Below are 16,787 nucleotides of genomic sequence, written 5' to 3'. Positions count from 1 at the left end.
CTCTATTCGACATTGGTGAGGCCTCATCTGGAGTACTGTGTCCAGTTTTGGGCCCCACACTACAAGAAGGATGTGGAAAAATTGGAAAGAGTCCAGCGGAGGGCAACAAAAATGATTAGGGGGCTGGAGCACATGAATTATGAGGAGAGGCTGAGGGAACTGGGATTGTTTAGTCTGCAGAAGAGAAGAATGAGGGGGGATTTGAGAGCTGCTTTCAACTACCTGAAAGGGGGTTCCAAAGAGGATGGATCTAGACTGTTCTCAGTGGTGGCAGATGACAGAACAAGGAGCAATGGTCTCAAGTTGCAGTGGGGGAGGTTTAGGTTGGATATTAGGAAAAACGTTTTCACTAGGAGGGTGGTGAAGCACTGGAATGGGTTACCTAGGGAGGTGGTGGAATCTCCTTCCTTAGAGGTTTTTAAGGTCAGGCTTGACAAAGCCCTGGCTGGGATGATTTAGTTGAGAATTGGTCCTGCTTTGAGCAGGGTGTTGGACCTGATGACCTCCTGAGGTCCCTTCCAACCCTCATATTCTATGATTCTATTAAATAAATAAATAAACAAATACTAATTAATGCAGGGCAGCTGCAGAACTCCATGGGCAGCCAGATTAGGTTTCAGCACCTACCAACTGGCATTCTGCAAGATGGCATGTTTTGAAGATAAGGGCTGGGAGGACAGAAACACTGGATACAATGTTAAACCTTATAGACAGCAAATGACTTAGGAATGAAAGTTAAATTGTTCCATCTTGCAGGACATCCTGCAATTTTGAACAAAAGGGATCAAAACCCAAAGAATTCAACATTTCTCACAAAACGAAATTCTGGGAGGAAAATCATTTTGGGTCAAGCAAAATGTTTCATTTTGATAAAATCAAAACATTTTGCTCCAATTTAGACTTAAAAAAAATATGAAATACATTTAATTTCTAAATGAAAAATTGAAATGTTCTATTCCAAAAATGTCAAATGGGACAGTTGCTACAATATCAGTTATACATGGGTAACATTTGTCTACAGTGTTTTTTAACCATGTAAAAAGAATGGAAAAAATGCACCAACACAAATCAACTGTATCATCTTTGATTATAACAGCCGAAGCAGAGTCCCCACCATCGGCAATGTTCACAGCTTAGAAAGGGTAATTGAAGAATTTCTTCTACCTCTGAGGGCACCTGCTATAATCGATAGACATGCGCCATACAAGGAATCTTAAGAATCTCTGTTTCCACTACTGGTCTTCGTGGTCCATGCATGAAGGTCTAACACTACCACAAGAGGAGCAGAAGAAATTCCTCTTTTCTGACATAGCTGATCTCAATGGCCAAAAAAAGCTCTAGTTCTGTGATGTGTGTGCGGCTGCAGGTGACCCCCCCACTGCTCTGTGGGTGTGAGTTTTCAGAAGTTCTGGTTTGTTTTTTCCTGCAACTGACGCCAGCAGCTCAATCTATATATTTCCCTTCCACTTCTTTGTGGTCACATCTCAAACACAGATAAGCCTTGGCAGGGTGTTTAGATGCAACTAGTGGAGTGTCAGAGAAAGACGGGTCATGGTGACAATGAAGGAACTTCTCTCTGTTCAGTTGCTTTGGGTTCTCCTTTCTTTTCACTCCACCATGGGTAAGTACCTGCTTTAGTTCACATGTAGAACTGAGATAAACTGACCCTAAAGGATTGTAATTTGGGGTCGAATAGGTTTCAGTGATTTTTTTTGCTTTCAGTCACCAATGATGTAAAAAGTAAGAACTGTCTTCTCATAGAAAGAAAATTAAACTAAAGTTGTGTCTGTCTCCTGTAGATGAGTACCAGAGAGAGAGTTTATATACTTCAATAATTAGGGACTGTTCTCACTCACAGATTATGCATATTGTACAAAATATCTTGCTCCTGGAGCACTGTGAGCCCAGAGCTGTTTATTAGCATACCCAATGACTCCAGAACTAATTACCACTCAAGTAAAAGCATTAGGGCCAGATTCTCTCCTCAGTACAAGACAGAAGAATGAGGAAGGCCTAGGGACTGCTCTGACTTAGACCACCTGGGAAATGGCAGTGCATAGCTGTACTCCAGCAGGTCCTCTTCCATCCCCTATGTGCTCCCCACACCAAGAGTTGGTGTAGGAACCAGGTACACTGGCTTTACTCCAGCTGAGAGCTCTTCCTCTCTGGGAGAATTCTGAGCAGGGCAGTTAGCACCAGACTCTGGCCACTCTGCACTCCCCGAGCGACTGAAAAGGAGCAGACTGGGGGAAGAGAGTCTGGCCTTAAAGGAGGGAGGCCTTTGGCTGGTTTTTCACACTCCAACCGTCTCCCCAACTGCCAAATTCTTCCTGTATGCCCCTCTCTGACCCCCACTAAACCATCCTGTAGGAAACTTCCCAACCTCCTAGCCTGAGTCAAATGTCTGTCTTTTCACTTTGAAAATCTAGTCACCCTACTCTCTGGGCAATGACTGGGGAGGGAAAGGGGCAGCAGGGGCGTGAGGGAGGAGCTGGGTTCCACTGACTGGATACAGGAGGGATGGGTGAGGGGAGAAGAGAGGTTATGCATGGCACTGATTAGGGGAGGGTGGTGAGGGAAACGGGCAGGCTGGGGAGTAGAGGCACCATTTGCAAGTGGAGCAGTTGCCCCCCCCCCCAACTTTTCATATATGTCCCATAATGTCTTCCAGCACCACCCAGCCTTTGCAGGATAGACTATCCCATATAAAGGTCTATAAGCTGACATAACTCCCACACCCCTTATTTTTTTCTGAAATGCTCCCTTGCTGGGGAGTTCTGTGAGAAGCAAGCGATTCAACAGCTGGTGGTGTGGCTGATGCAGTGGGTAACTGCAGGTGCTCAGGTAAAAGGGAGGTTTGCTGGTTCCCAGTGAGAATGTTTTCCAGTGATTTGGAGGGAAAGGAAGGTACTTGGTGTCTGGAGGAATTGGATCTCGTGAAGAGTCTCTTGAGGGCTGCCAGAAACATTGCTGTGTATCTTTCGGCTGTGACTATGCTCAATATGCAACAGCCCAGCTGGATGGTACAGGAGAAGATGAGACGGATTTGGGAAGGCAACACCTTTCACCAGGGGTTGGCACCACTGTGTTGTGTGACAGACATTTGACAAAATTAGCATATTTAGTGACAGACATTGTGGAGGAGGTTGTCATTCAGTCTTTCAATTTTTTTTTAAATTACCCTGGACCTCAATTTTACCACGTGTTTGTGTACGGACACGCTGCTGACCCCTGCCTTCCATCGTCTGATTATAGTGATGGACGTGACTGGGAGACGGGAGATGAAGCCCACTCTGGGATTTGATTCATGATATTGACAGAGCCAGATGGGATAATTGACAACAATAAGGATGCTCTCTCTTGTCACCCTGTTCTGTGTCTGTCTGAAGGTGCTGATGTACTGAGGCTGGTGGATGGAGGCAGCCCCTGTGCTGGAAGAGTGGAGGTTAAACACCAGGATCAGTGGGGGATGGTGTGTGATGCTGATGAAACAGAGCGGCAGTATCATTCAGTCATTTGTAAACAGCTGGGATGTGGATCTGCTGTTGCCATGTCTGAAGCTTTAATTTTTGGAGAACATTCTGGGCTGACTTGGCTCACAGAAGTTATTTGTCGTGGTAATGAGTCAGCTCTCTGGGACTGCAAACATGGAGGATGGGAATTGAAATCTTGCCCTTATCATGCTGGAGTGCTCTGTTCCGGTAAGAAATCAGCCATCCGACTCCCTCAAGGCAAAATGATGTGTATCCATGGGCGGCGGGTAACATAGGCAAGGGAAGGCATTCCGTTCCCAAAAAAACAGGGGCGGCCCCGACCATGCTCCGGCTGCCCAGGAAGGCTGGGGCTGCAGCGTGGATTACAGGTTGCTCCAGGGGCTGGAGCCATGTGGCTGTCTGACCAGCTGGAAAGCTGGAGCCGCGGCATGGCTGCCCGGCTGCTCTGGGGGCTGGAGCAGACCTGGGGCCATGCGACTGCTGGGCTGCTGGAGCAGCTGGGGCTGCCTGGCACTCTGGGGGCCGGGGAGCTGGGGCCATAAGGCTGTCTGGTACTGCTGGGAGAGGGGGAGGTGCTAGCCTTGGGCAGGGGCCATTGGCCATATTGGGGTGGGGGGTTGGGGGTGCAAGGCAGGGGCCAGTGGCCACAATGGAGCTGGGCTCTGGTGGGTGCAGAAGGGATATGGACTTGGGCGGAAGGGGCGGGGCTGGGGCTTGGCCTCCCCAAGCCAGCCATTCACCCACAGCCCATGTGTGTATCACATTTCTATGGCCTGAGGGAGAAATGAATACAATCTGGATTAACTCCTGTAACTGTTGTTATTTATATCACTGGATAATGAGGAAACCCTGGTGTGACTGCTGTGATTTGTAAAGGTTCTGAATTATGCAAATTCCAGCCTTGGCATGAAGGAGTCCATCATAAGAAGGCAGAGATTCCGAGGTAGACTCCTCCCTAGCCAAATGGTGGTTAATGCCTCTCAGTACTGGTGATTTGACTGTCAGCACATTCTTCTCTGACCTGTTATGTGGGTGTTTCAGGGATGAACAGCACAGCTCCTCTTACTGCCACCTGCTGGAGAAACAGCTTCACACAATGTGTTGTTTCCAAAGCAATGGCACACACAGCTATCTGATACGCTTATGTCATCCTGAGTCTTCTTGGCCAGTGGATTAAGTTTTCCTTCCTTCCCGTGACAAATGGGCAGAGGTGTTTCACAAAAGGTAGAGCATTTTCCTTTGAACTTAAACACTCAAGAGCTCAATCTTTGTTCCATTAAAGTCAATAGCAAAATTCCCACCGCCTTCAATTAGAGGAGAATCCAGCCCTAAAGCTGTACCCTCCGCTACTTCCAGGATGAAGCCTTTTGTATGAAGAGTGAAATTTATTATTCTTTTCTAATCACCTCTATTAAGTCCTTCTATTGCATCTCACCTGATTCCCGTGGGAAACAAGTGGGTTTTTTTAAGCATTGTAAATATTACCTTTCCCATCAGTGTTACAAAAACGGTTCTTTCTCTCCACTGTCTTAACTAGCATTTATGTGAAACTAGTGCTTGAGTCTCTCTATGTAAGTTTGAAATTCTTTTTTTTTTTTAACTGGAAAATTTCCATATTTCTGTCTTTTTCCTCCCCTTCTCTTTAACCAGGAGATTGGTTTCTTTCTCTGCCTCTTCACTCTCTCCAAACTGTACATTTGTTTTTAAATCTCTCTCATCTCCACTTCTCATTTTATTTTGTTTTAATGCAACATGGTAAGAATTTTCAGTAGTTTGTACAGCTGAAATTAGAAGCTTCGGCAGCTAGAGTTCAGTCGCCTTTTGAACATGCTTGGCATTTTCAAAAATAGCGTGTAAATGGCCCTAAAAGAGCCTGAGGGTTAGTGTCACTAAGGGGATTTAGGTGTAACACCTGACTTTTAGGTACCTCATCACCCAGTGGAATTCACAAAGTCTGATTTTTAGGCACCCAGGCTTCCTGTACAATGCATGGGGAAAGTCAGATGCCTCAGAATGGGATTCACAAAAGCCAGCATGTTGAGTGAGAAGCTGCCTAAGCTAGCCAAGACTAGATGCTAAGGAGAGAGGTGTGTCCTAACCCCTGTCCCTCAAAGGGAGTTAGGTGCCTAAGTCTGGGCTGGATGGAGGTGGCAATCTCTGTTTGGGATTCACAGCAGTGAACCCTCTTCTGGAGTCAGTAGTGCTTGAGTAGCTCCACACACAAACACCAAGATTGGGCCCTTATATGTAACCTTTAGACCAGTGGTTAGGACACTTACCTATGAAAATAGGAGAGGCCTGGTTCAATGCCACCCTGTGTCTGATATTACTTGAGTGCCTGAAGCACAAAGTCATTTTCACTCCCTCTTTGGCCCCATGCATATTTAATTATTTAACATATAGTGAGAGCTTCAACAGGATAGCCTGAGAGCCCTGCACGTGATCCCCAAATGGACAGGTTTCAGAGGGCTAGCCGTGTTAGTCTGTATCAGTGAGAACAACGAGGAGTTCTGTGGCACCTTAGAGACTAACAAATTTATCTAGGCATAAGCTTTCGTGGGCTGTAACCCACTTCATCAGATGCATGGAGTGGAAATTACAGTAGGCAGGTGTAAATATACTAACACATGAAAAGATGGGAGTTACCTGACCAAGTGGAGGACCAGTGCTAATGAGGCCAATTCAATCAGGGTGGATGTGGCCCACTCCCAACAGTTGATGAGAAAGTGTGAATACCAAAAAGGGGGGAAATTACTTTTTGTAATGAGCCAGCCACTCCCAGTCATTGTTCAGACCCAGCTTGATAGTGTCAAGTTTGCAAATTAATTCCAGGTCTGCAGTTTCTCATTGAAGTCTGTTTTTGAAGTTTTTTTTGTTGAAGAATGGCCACTTTTTAGTTGGTTACTGAGTGTTCAGGGAGACTGAAGTGTTCTCCTACTGGTTTTTGAATGTTACCATTCTTGATGTCTGATCTGTGTCCATTTATTCTTTTGCGTAGAGACAATCCGGTTAGGCCAATGTACATGGCAGAGGGGCAATGCCTAGTTGGAGAATCCTACTGGGTGTTAGGCATAAGATAGGTATCCAGGTTCCTGCCTGAGGCAACAGTACACATGCCCAGAGGCAGCAACTTAGGTGCCTAGGGGCCTTTTACAGTGAAAATGCAGGGGCTTAGCTGGGTAGTGAGGTGCCTCAGGGTTAGATGGCTGCTGATCAGGGATTCTGTCACTGCCAGTGGCACCTAAATGTTCGACTTAGGCATCTAAAGTGGGATTTAAGTACCTAAGGCTCTGTGAATCTGCTGCTGAGTGCCCAGCTGGGAGCAGGATAGGGATGAGAGGAAGGGCATAGCCACTCTTCCAGCATTTTTAAATGACAGTAATTGGTAGCGTGGTAAATAACAATGGGGACAGATCAGTCTCTACAGGGATACAGAGCAATCTGGGTTGCTTGGTAAACTGGGCTTATTTGAACAACACGTGTTAACACTGCCAGAAAAAAGAATGGGCAGGACACAGTTTGTGCAAAACCATAATTGTGAAAAAGGTCAAAGCCCATTGATTTCAATGGGAGTTAGGTGCATAAGTACCTTTTGTGAACCTGGGCCTGAGGAATAGTAGTAAACTACATAATTAATGCATGACAATTATCTAAACGACATGTGAATATGTATAATTGTGCATGAAATGTGCTGTGACAAAGTTCCTCCTCTATCTTGGTGGGTCCTGAGCTTATTGGCGGATTTTCTTGCCTCAGAGATTCACCATGTGGGTTGGGGAACAGCCCAGAGACCTTCCCCTCTGGAAGAACCCACAGTCCAGATCAATTGGGAGGTTTGGGGGGAACCTGGGCCCGCCCTCTACTCCGGGTTCCAGCCCAGGGCCCTGTGGACTGCAGCTGTCTATAGTGCCTCCTGTAACAGCTGCATGACAGCGACAACTCCCTGGGCTACTTCCCCATGGCCTCCTCCAAACACCTTCCTTATTCTCACCACAGGACCTTCCTCCTGGTGTCTGATAACGCTTGTACTCCTCAGTCCTCCAGCAGCACACCCTCTTGCTCTCAGCTCCTCACACTCGCACCACAAACTGAAGTGAGCTCCTTTTTAAAACCCAGGTGCCCCAATTAGCCTGCCTTCATTGGTTCTAGCAGGTTCCTGATTACTCTAGTGTAGCCCCTGCTCTGGTCACTCAGGGAACAGAAAACTACTCATCCAGTATATTTGCCCTCTACCAGACTCCTGTACCCCACTGGTCTGGGTCTGTCACAGTGCATACTAATTGTAGGTCAAAACCAACATCTTGGATATTAACCTGGAAGCCTAGTACAGATCACAGACCATGGGATAAATGGAGTCATGAAAAGAAATGCTGCTAACAAGTGGACCGCTGAATTCTGCATCACTTTCAGATTCCAGACATATTTAGGAGATAGCCCCATGTAGAGTACATTACAGTAGTCTAGTCTTGAGGTGACAAAGACACAATGACAATTGTAAGGTCCACATCAGAATGAAATTGTCTCAACCTCCTGTTTGTTTTAATTTACAAACAACAAAAACCTAACCTGCAGGTGCTGCTGCCTGATTCATTAGTAGTGGTAGTTAGGAGTTTAACCAAATCCCCAGCTTGGAAAACCAGTCAACGAATGGTCAGCACCCACCCTGACCAAGAAGGGCAATATTCCTGTTGCTTTTCCATAACCAACCAGTATCACATCAATAGTATCTGAACTGAGTCTTAGACAGTTTTCCCTCATCCATGCCCCAGCACAATTAACCCTTCTGGCTGGGTCAGGTAAAATGGAGACAAAGCTCAGATCTCCTCACTAATCTGCCCAACAGTTTCATGCATGCATTAAACACAGGTGGCATGATGGGGCCCAGAGGGCAGAGTAGCAATTGACCCACATCACCCTCTAGGATCCCTCAGCAAGGTAGGAGCAGAATGACCTAAGAGCAATCCCATCCACCCCCACTATGATGTGTATATGAGTCCATTTATCATGGTCAGTAGTATCAAAGGCAGATGACAGATCTGTAATACCATTATGAATACCTGGTCTTCAGCCACTGTCAGGGAGAGGTAATCCACCAGTGCCAACCAAACTGTTTGTGTCATACCAAGTCAATAACTAGATTGACAAAGGTAAAGGTAAAGGATCTGAGGGAGCTTGCCATGACCTTTTCAGAAATTTTGACTCAAAGTGCAAAATTTGATACATGGCCAGAGTTGTTAAGATTGTCAATATGAAGTATAATTACTTTTTTGAAGAAGCAAAACGAATGAGGAGTACTTGTGGCACCTTAGAGACTAACAAATTTACATACTCTTCTCATACAGGGGCAGATGACTGATCACATCCAAGAAATTTTACACATACCCACAATTCCTCATAGTAAGAGATACTCAAATGAACAACAAAGAGGAGGTAGCTTGGAATAACCAAGATACCCATCTCTCAAAGTAAATCTAAAGCCTGAGATTTTATGGATGCTCTAGGGAGGCAAAAAACAATTTATCTGCTGCTTTCACACATATGGCATAAAAGATTTCAAAGAAATCTGTCATGAGGAATCAAATTGGAGCCAAGGTGACCTGTGAGGCCAAAAATGGAAGAGAGTTACTAGTGGCCACTCTATTAACAGCTGAGGACAAATGAGTGTTATATTCCATCAATCTGCTGACAGAGTGGGCTGCCGAAGAACAAGCCTGGCCCTCAGAGTCTTATAGAACTGTTGTGGTTCCATCCAAACAGTTACAGTGTCCCAACAGGAGAAGTGAGTCCCCACCTAAAATTGAAGGAAGCAATAAATATTTTAAATAATGCCAGGCATAATGACACCCCACCCTTAAACTTTCCCCACAATGAAAACTGACAGTTTTTTCCTGCTCTTTGCTTTCTGCCTCAGCCAACTTCTGATTCATGGCAGAACTTTACCTTTCATCCCATGACGTCTTAGTTTTCTTGATAGCCTCTTGAGAATGATTTTGGCAAAGGTTTTTGAAACTCCAAAGAAATTGTCAACTAGTTCTCCCTTATCTACTAAACAGTAGATATTTAAAGAATTTGAATAGATAAATGAGACATGATTTTCCTTTGCCAAAGCCATGTTGGGTAGTCATTGCCATGTCATATGACCACCTAAGTGTTTTGTAAATCTGTTTTTAATTAGAAGGAACTGAGGGACTCACTATGCTTTGGGTCTCCCTTCTTCAGTTGGTCCACTTGTCCTCCCATTCTCTTCAGTCCATTCTCCCAGTTCTCCTCCTCTCCTCCCTACCTCCTCCCTTACCAGTCCTTCAGTTCCCTCCACCCTAATACTAGTCTCTCATGCCCCCAGTCCTTCTTTCCACATCCTGTATTTACCCCCCAAGTCCCTCAGTTCTTACCCTTCCAGTCCCTCACATTTCCATCACACCCAAATCCGTTAGAGTCTCACCACTAATTCCACAACTCTCCGCCTTCCACCACTCCTCTCTGCCTCCTCCTTTGCCAGTCCCTCAGTTCCCTCTCTCCTTCTCAGTCACCTCTCTCGGTTCTCTCCATTTTCCCCATACCATGTCTTCAGTTCCCCACCACCAGTCCCTCATACACAGATTGAGCTTTTCTCCTGCTGCTGTCATTCCCTCCCCCTTCTCCTCTTCCCCTGCCTGCTGTTCAATGATTCATTCCTGGGTTCCTCCCCCATCTCCCTCTGAAACTTTGCTAGTGGAGGTGAGGGAGGGTCCTTAATGTCTATCATGGTAATGAGGGAGTCTCAGCCACATGCCAAGGCCAGAAAGGGGGAAATCTCAGATGAAAGGTTGGAGAACTAGAGAGGGGGACAGAATGCAGGAGCTTTCAGCCATCAGCTGGGGCTCAGACAGGTTTAGTTGGGTCAACACCAAGCTAGCCCATCTGAGGGAGAAATGGTGGAGGACTATGTAAGGGAGCGGTATCATTGCTCAGAGCTCCAGTATGAAACTGGAGAAAAGCCTGTTGAGAGTCTTTAGATTAAGTTTAGGGGTGAGAGAAACAAGGGTGATGTCGTGGTGGGCGTCTGCTATAGACCACCCGACCAGGAGGATGAGGTAGACGAGGCTTTCTTTGGACAATTAATAGAAGTTTCCAGATCACAGGCCCTGGTTCTCATGGGAGACTTTAATCACCCTGATATCTGCTGGGAGAGCAATACAGCGGTGCACAGACAATCCAGGAGGTTTTTGGAGAGTGTTGGGGACAAATTCCTAGTGCAAGTGCTGGAGGAACCAACTAGGGGCCATGCTCCTCTTGACCCGCTGCTCACAAACAGGGAAGAATTGGTAGAGGAAGTAGAAGTGGGTGGCAACCTGGGCAGCAGTGACCATGAGATGGTCGAGTTCAGGATCCTGACAAAAGGAAGAAAGGAGAGCAGCAGAATACGGACCCTGGACTTCAGAAAAGCAGACTTTGACTCCCTCAGGGAACAGATGGGCAGGATCCCCTGGGAGAATAACATGAGGGGGAAAGGAGTCCAGGAGAGCTGGCTGTATTTTAAAGAAGATTTATTGAGGGCACAGGAACAAACCATCCCGGTGTGCAGACAGAATAGCAAATATGCAGGCGACCAGCTTGGCTTAACAGAGAATATTCAGTGAGTTTAAACTCAAAAAGGAAGCTTACAAGAAGTGGAAACTTGGACAGATGACTAGGGAGGAGTATAAAAAGATTGCTCAAGCATGCAGGGATGTAATCAGAAAGGCCAAGGCACAATTGGAGTTGCAGCTAGCAAGGGATGTGAAGGGTAACAAGAAGGGTTTCTACAGGTATGTTAGCAATAAGAAGGTAGGGGAAAATGTGGGACCCTTACTGAATGGGGGAGGCAATCTAATGACACATGATGTGGAAAAAGCTGAAGTACTCAATGCTTTTTTTGCCTCAGTCTTCACAGACAAAGTCAGCTCGCAGATTGCTGCACTGGGCAGCACAGTATGGGGAGGAGGTGAGCAGCCCTCAGTGGTGAAAGAACAGGTTAAGGACTATTTAGAAAAGCTGGACATGTACAAGTCCATGGGTCCAGATCTAATGCATCTGAGGATGCTGAGGGAGTTGGCTGATGTGATTACAGAGCCATTGGCTGTTATCTTTGAAAACTCATGGTGATCGGGGGAGGTTTTTAAGGTCAGGCTTGACAAAGCCCTGGCCGGGATGATTTAGTTGGGGTTGGTCCTGCTTTGAGCAGGGGGTTGGACTAGATGACCTCCTGAGGTCCCTTCCAACCCTGATATTCTATGATTCTATGAACACAGCAGCATTCCCTGCAGTGGAGGTGGAGGAGGAGGCTTTAGTGGCACCATATGTGCTTCCTCTTCTTGGACAACTCAGGTGGTGAAGGGTGAACAACAAGCTGCTGTGGAGTAAGGAGAAGGTCTGCCAGACAGCTCAAGGGACTGAATGGAACTAAAGAGTGAGGAGACTCAGGGGAAGAGATGCAGACCAGGCTGGGGACTGAGCTGGCTCTCTTAGATCTAATTACTGTAGCTTCCCAGAGCATTCCAACTCTTTGTTACGGAGCCCTGCTGAGGAGCAGATGCTAGTAAGTGCTAAGCACCTAAAGCTTAGCTCCCCCAGTGGCACTGATCCAGGGTCAGTGCTGCAGATTCTGTTATCTGTGTTTGCTGTCCTCCTCCTTCTCATGCAGCTGATTTAGCCTGTGGATTGGCACCTCTGTTAAATGTCTATCGCTGACACACTCCAACGAAACTCTGATTTCTAGGGCAGAGGAGATCCACAAGCTCAAATGTTCTCTGCATCCTGATCCTGCCCAAAACCAAATGGACTCCAGTGCCTGTCAGATCTTCTGTAACTGTGGAGGTGATGGCAGAAAGCCACAGTGAGTACAGATATGTGGAGACAATATCTATGTCCCTGTAAAACCCATATCTGTGAAGTAAGAACATTATCAAACATAGGCCTGGTCTACACTACGAGGTTAGGTCGAAGTAATCCATTTGGTCGAATTTATAATTAATGCGTCTACACAACCAAGCCCATTCCGCCGACCTAAAGGGCTCTTAAAATCTACTGCTGTACTCCTCCCTGACAAGAGGCATAGTGCTAAAATCAACCTTCCTGGATTGAATATGGGGTAGTGTAGGCGCAGCGCTGTGCAAGTCAATGTTCTTGGCCTCCGGGAGCTGTCCCAGAGTGCTCCAATGTGACCACTCTGGACAGCACTTTCAACTCTGCTGCACTAGCCAGGCACACAGGAAAAGCCCCGGGAAATTTTGAATTTCATTTCCTGTTTGGTCAGCGTGACGAGCTCAGCAGCACAGGTGACCATGCGTCCCCCCAGAATCGCAAACAAGCTCCAGCCTGGAGCGAACGGGAGACACTGGATCTGATCGCTGTATGGGGAGAAGCATCTGTGCAGGCCGAACTCCAAACCAGCAGAAGAATGCTGATATCTATGCCAAAATCACAGAGGGCATAGTGGAGAGAGGCTACACCAGGGACACACAGCCATACTGCGTGAAAATTAAGGAACTCAGGCAAGCCTACCAAAAGACAAAGGAGGCAAACAGTTGCTCTGGGTCAGAACCCCAGACATGCCGCTTCTATGAGTAGCTGCATGACATTCGGGGGGGGGGGGGGACCCTACCAGTATCCCACCACTCTCCATGGATACCTGCAAGGTGGCAGCCTCAGGCAACATGGATGAGGATTTTGTCAATGAGGAAGAGGAGGAGGAGGAAAATGTGCAGCAGGCAAGCAGAGAATCCGTTCTCCCCGGCAGCCAGGACCTTTTCCTCACTCTGGAGCCAATACCCTCCCAGGACCTATTGTTCCTGGAGCCTGATGGTGGAGAAGGGACCTCTGGTGAGTGCAGATTTGTAACTACACTACAGGGGTTAAATGCAATTGTGTTTAATGTTTGATTTGCCCTGAACAATTGGGATGCATTCACGGCCAGTACACCTACTGGAAAAGTCTGTTAATGTGTCTGGGGATGGAGCGGGAATCCTCCAGGGACATCTTCATGAAGCTCTCCTGGAGGTACTCTGAAAGCCTTTGCAGAAGGTTTCTGGGGAAGGCTGCCTTATTCCGTCCTCCACGGTAGGACACTTTACCACGCCAAGCCAGTAGTCTGGAATCATTGCAGCACAAAGCCTGGCAGCATGCACTCCTTATCTTGCTGTCTTAACCTCATGGTCACCTGGCTGAAATAGGGGAAGTTTAATAAGGGAAGAGTAATCCCCTCTGTGTGCTGATCCCCGACACATTATGACCCCAGATATGCTGGGCTGTTTGCGCTTGGCTAAAAGGGATAATCCCGGAGAACAGCCAAGCTGTGTATGTGTGTGTGTGTGGGGGGGTTCCCACACTGACAGTGCATGTTGTGCACATCGACCCCAAAACCGCAGCCCCTCCTTTTCAACTGCAAACACAACCAGCATTGGTTGCTATGGGGAAAGGAGGGCTCTGCAGTTTGCAACCATTCCCACATGTTATCAATGCTGAAGCAGAAAACCTCACCTACCCTTTTGCTTACCACGGCTGCCTGCAAATCGAATTCTGTTGCCCAGCTGTGTGGTGTGTGTCACCATACTGGTAGGCGCTCAATGCAAAATGCAACCTTATACCTAAAACAGATGTGCTGTCTGCTGTGAAGTGCTTCATTCCCTTTTGTTCTCAACAATGTATCTTCTGTAAAGTCTACCCTTCCTCTTTCCCCCCTGCAGCTGAAAATGTGTCTATGCTCCCTGCATCAACTCCGGCCGTGAGGTTATCGCAGATTAGAAGGCGAAAAAGCGCACTCGCGATGACATGTTTGCAGAGCTCATGCAGTCCTCCCGCACTGATAGGGCACAGCTGACTGCATGGAGGCATTCGGTGGCAGAGGCCAGGAAAGCATACAGTGAGCGTGATCAGAACATGCAGGAGGAGATGATGAGGTGTCTGGTGGAGCTGCAGGAAAGGCAGCTACACTACAGAGTCCCGCTGCAGCCATTGTTGAACCACTTACCCTCCTCGCCAAGTTCAGTATCCTCCTCACCCAGACGCTCAAGAACGTGGGGGAGGCTCCGGGCACCCTGCCACTCAACTCCAGGGGATGGTTCGAGCAGCAGAAGGCTGTCATTCAAACAGCTTTGGTTTATCTATGTGGCTACAATAAGCTATGTGACCTTGTCCTTGCCTCCTTCCCCCGCCATGTTATCAGACCCTTTGTATGGGCTTCCTTTACTATTCAACGGTGCCTGTGATCTCAGGTTTTTTTATGAACTTTCTTATGAGCTGTGGTCGGAGCAGGGATTGGTTTACAGGGAAGTACATTCACCGAAGGGGGTGGCTTTGCATCAATGACAAACGCACATATCACACAATTGCCTGAAAAACCCTGTTTTGCAAAGCCCCCTGATGTGCAGCACGCCTCGATGTGCTCTTCTAATTGCCTTGGTATCTGGCTGCTCAAAATTGGCCACCAGGCGAACTGTCTCGACCCCCCATTCCACCAGAAACGTCTCCCCCTTATTCTCACAGATATTATGGAGCACACAGCAAGCAGCAATAAACAATGGGAATATTGCTTTTGCTGAGGTCTTACCGAGTCAGTAAATTGTGCCAGCGTCCCCTTAGAAGGCCAAAGGCACATTCTACCACCATTCTGCCCTTGCTCAGCCTATGGTTGAACACCTCCTTACTACTGTCCAGGCTGCCTGTGTATGGCTTCATGAGCCATGGCATTAAGGGATAGGCTGGGTCCCCATGATAACTATTGGCATTTCAGTGTCACCAACGGTTATTGTCCAGTCTGGGAAGAAATTTCCTTCTTGCAGCTGTTCGAACAGCCCGGAGTTCCTAAAGATACGCACATCATGCATCTTTCCTGACCATCCCACGTTGATGTCGGTGAAACAGCCCTTGTGATCCACCAGTGCTTGCAGCACCATTGAGAAGTACCCCTTGTGGTTTATGTACTCTTTGGAAAGGTGCTCCAGTGCCAATATAGGGATATGTGTTCTGTCTATCGCCCCACCGCAGTTAGGGAACCCCATTGCAGCAAAGCCATCCACTATGCCCTGCACGTTTCCCAGAGTCACTACCCTTCTTAGCAGAAGGGTATTGATTGCCCTGGCTACTTGGATCACAGCAGCCCCCATGGTAGATTTGCCCACTCCAAATTGATTCCCAACTGACCTGTAGCATTCAGGTGTTGCAAGTTCCACAGAGCTATCGCCACGTGCTTTTCAACTGTCAGGGCAGGTCTCGTCGTGGTATTCCTGCGCTTCCGGGTGGGGGAAAGTGACTCACAAAGTTCCATGAAAGTGGCCCTACACATGCGAAAGTTTCGCAGCCACTGGTCATCGTTCCACACCTGCAGTACTATGCGGTCCCAACAGTCTGTGCTTGTTTCCAGGGCCCAGAATTGGTGTTCCACTGTATCAACATGCCCCAGTGCTGCCATGATATGCCAGTTGCCACATCCCATGCCTTCAGGCACATCTGTGTGCATGTCCTCCTCACAGTCTCATTCGCGCCGGTGGCTCCTCGCTAGGCTTTGCACGTAGTGCAGGATAATGCATGAGGTGTTTGCAATGCTTGCAAAGCAATGTACAGCGGAGCGGGATCCATGCTTGCCGTGCTATGGCGTCTGCACAGATAACCCAAGGAAAAAGGTGTGAATTGATTGTTTGCCATTGCTTTCAAGGAGGGAGGGAGGGAGGGGAGACTGACGACATGTACCCAAAACCACCTGCAACAATGTTTTTGTCCCAACAGGCATTGGGAGCTTAACCCAGTATTCCAATGGGCAGCGGGGACTGTGGGATAGTTACCCACAGTGCACCACTCCATGAGTCGATGCTAGCCAAGGTATTGAGGATGCACTCCACCGACATAATGTGATTAGTGGGGACATACACCATCAAGTTTATAAAAATTTGTTGCTAAATATCATCTTTATAAAATTGACCTCATTTCATAGTGTAGACATGCCCATAGGTGCCTAAAGTTAGTCTCCTAAATCCATTGTGACAATGTTCCTCCTCTATCTTGGAGGGTCCTGTGCTTACTGGCGGATTTTCTTGCCTCAGAGATTCACCATGTGGGTTGGGGAACAGCCCAGAGACCTTCCCCTTTGGAAGAACCCACAGTTCAGGTCAATTGGGAGGTTTGGGGGGAACCCGGGCCCGCCCTCTACTCTGGGTTCCAGCCCAGGGCCCTGTGGACTGCAGCTGTCTATAGTGCCTCCTGTAACAGCTGCATGACAGCTACAACTCCCTGGGCTACTTCCCCATGGCCTCCTCCAAACACCTTCCTTATTCTCACCAC

The 16,787-nt window shown here is 47.5% G+C and overlaps 1 protein-coding gene across 1 annotated transcript in view; it reads left to right on the top strand.

Annotated features, from left to right (window-relative positions):
- Window positions 1-1,547: 1,547 nt before the first annotated feature.
- LOC112103043 (scavenger receptor cysteine-rich type 1 protein M130-like) overlaps window positions 1,548-16,787 on the top strand; it is a 34,616-nt gene continuing 19,376 nt past the window's right edge. Inside the window, exons 1-2 of the mRNA XM_029911320.1 lie at window positions 1,548-1,621; window positions 3,390-3,701. Coding sequence (XP_029767180.1) covers window positions 1,552-1,621; window positions 3,390-3,701 — 382 coding nt within the window. The 5' untranslated portion in view covers window positions 1,548-1,551. The remainder of the gene's footprint in view (window positions 1,622-3,389; window positions 3,702-16,787) is intronic.

The sequence above is a fragment of the Terrapene carolina genome, unplaced genomic scaffold, assembly GCF_002925995.2.
Source record: "Terrapene carolina triunguis isolate 2854851 unplaced genomic scaffold, T_m_triunguis-2.0 Scaffold94, whole genome shotgun sequence".
In the NCBI taxonomy this organism is placed as follows: Eukaryota; Metazoa; Chordata; order Testudines; family Emydidae; genus Terrapene; species Terrapene triunguis.
The sequence above is the reverse complement of the archived record's forward strand: the minus strand, read 5'-3'. Positions and strand labels throughout refer to the sequence as shown.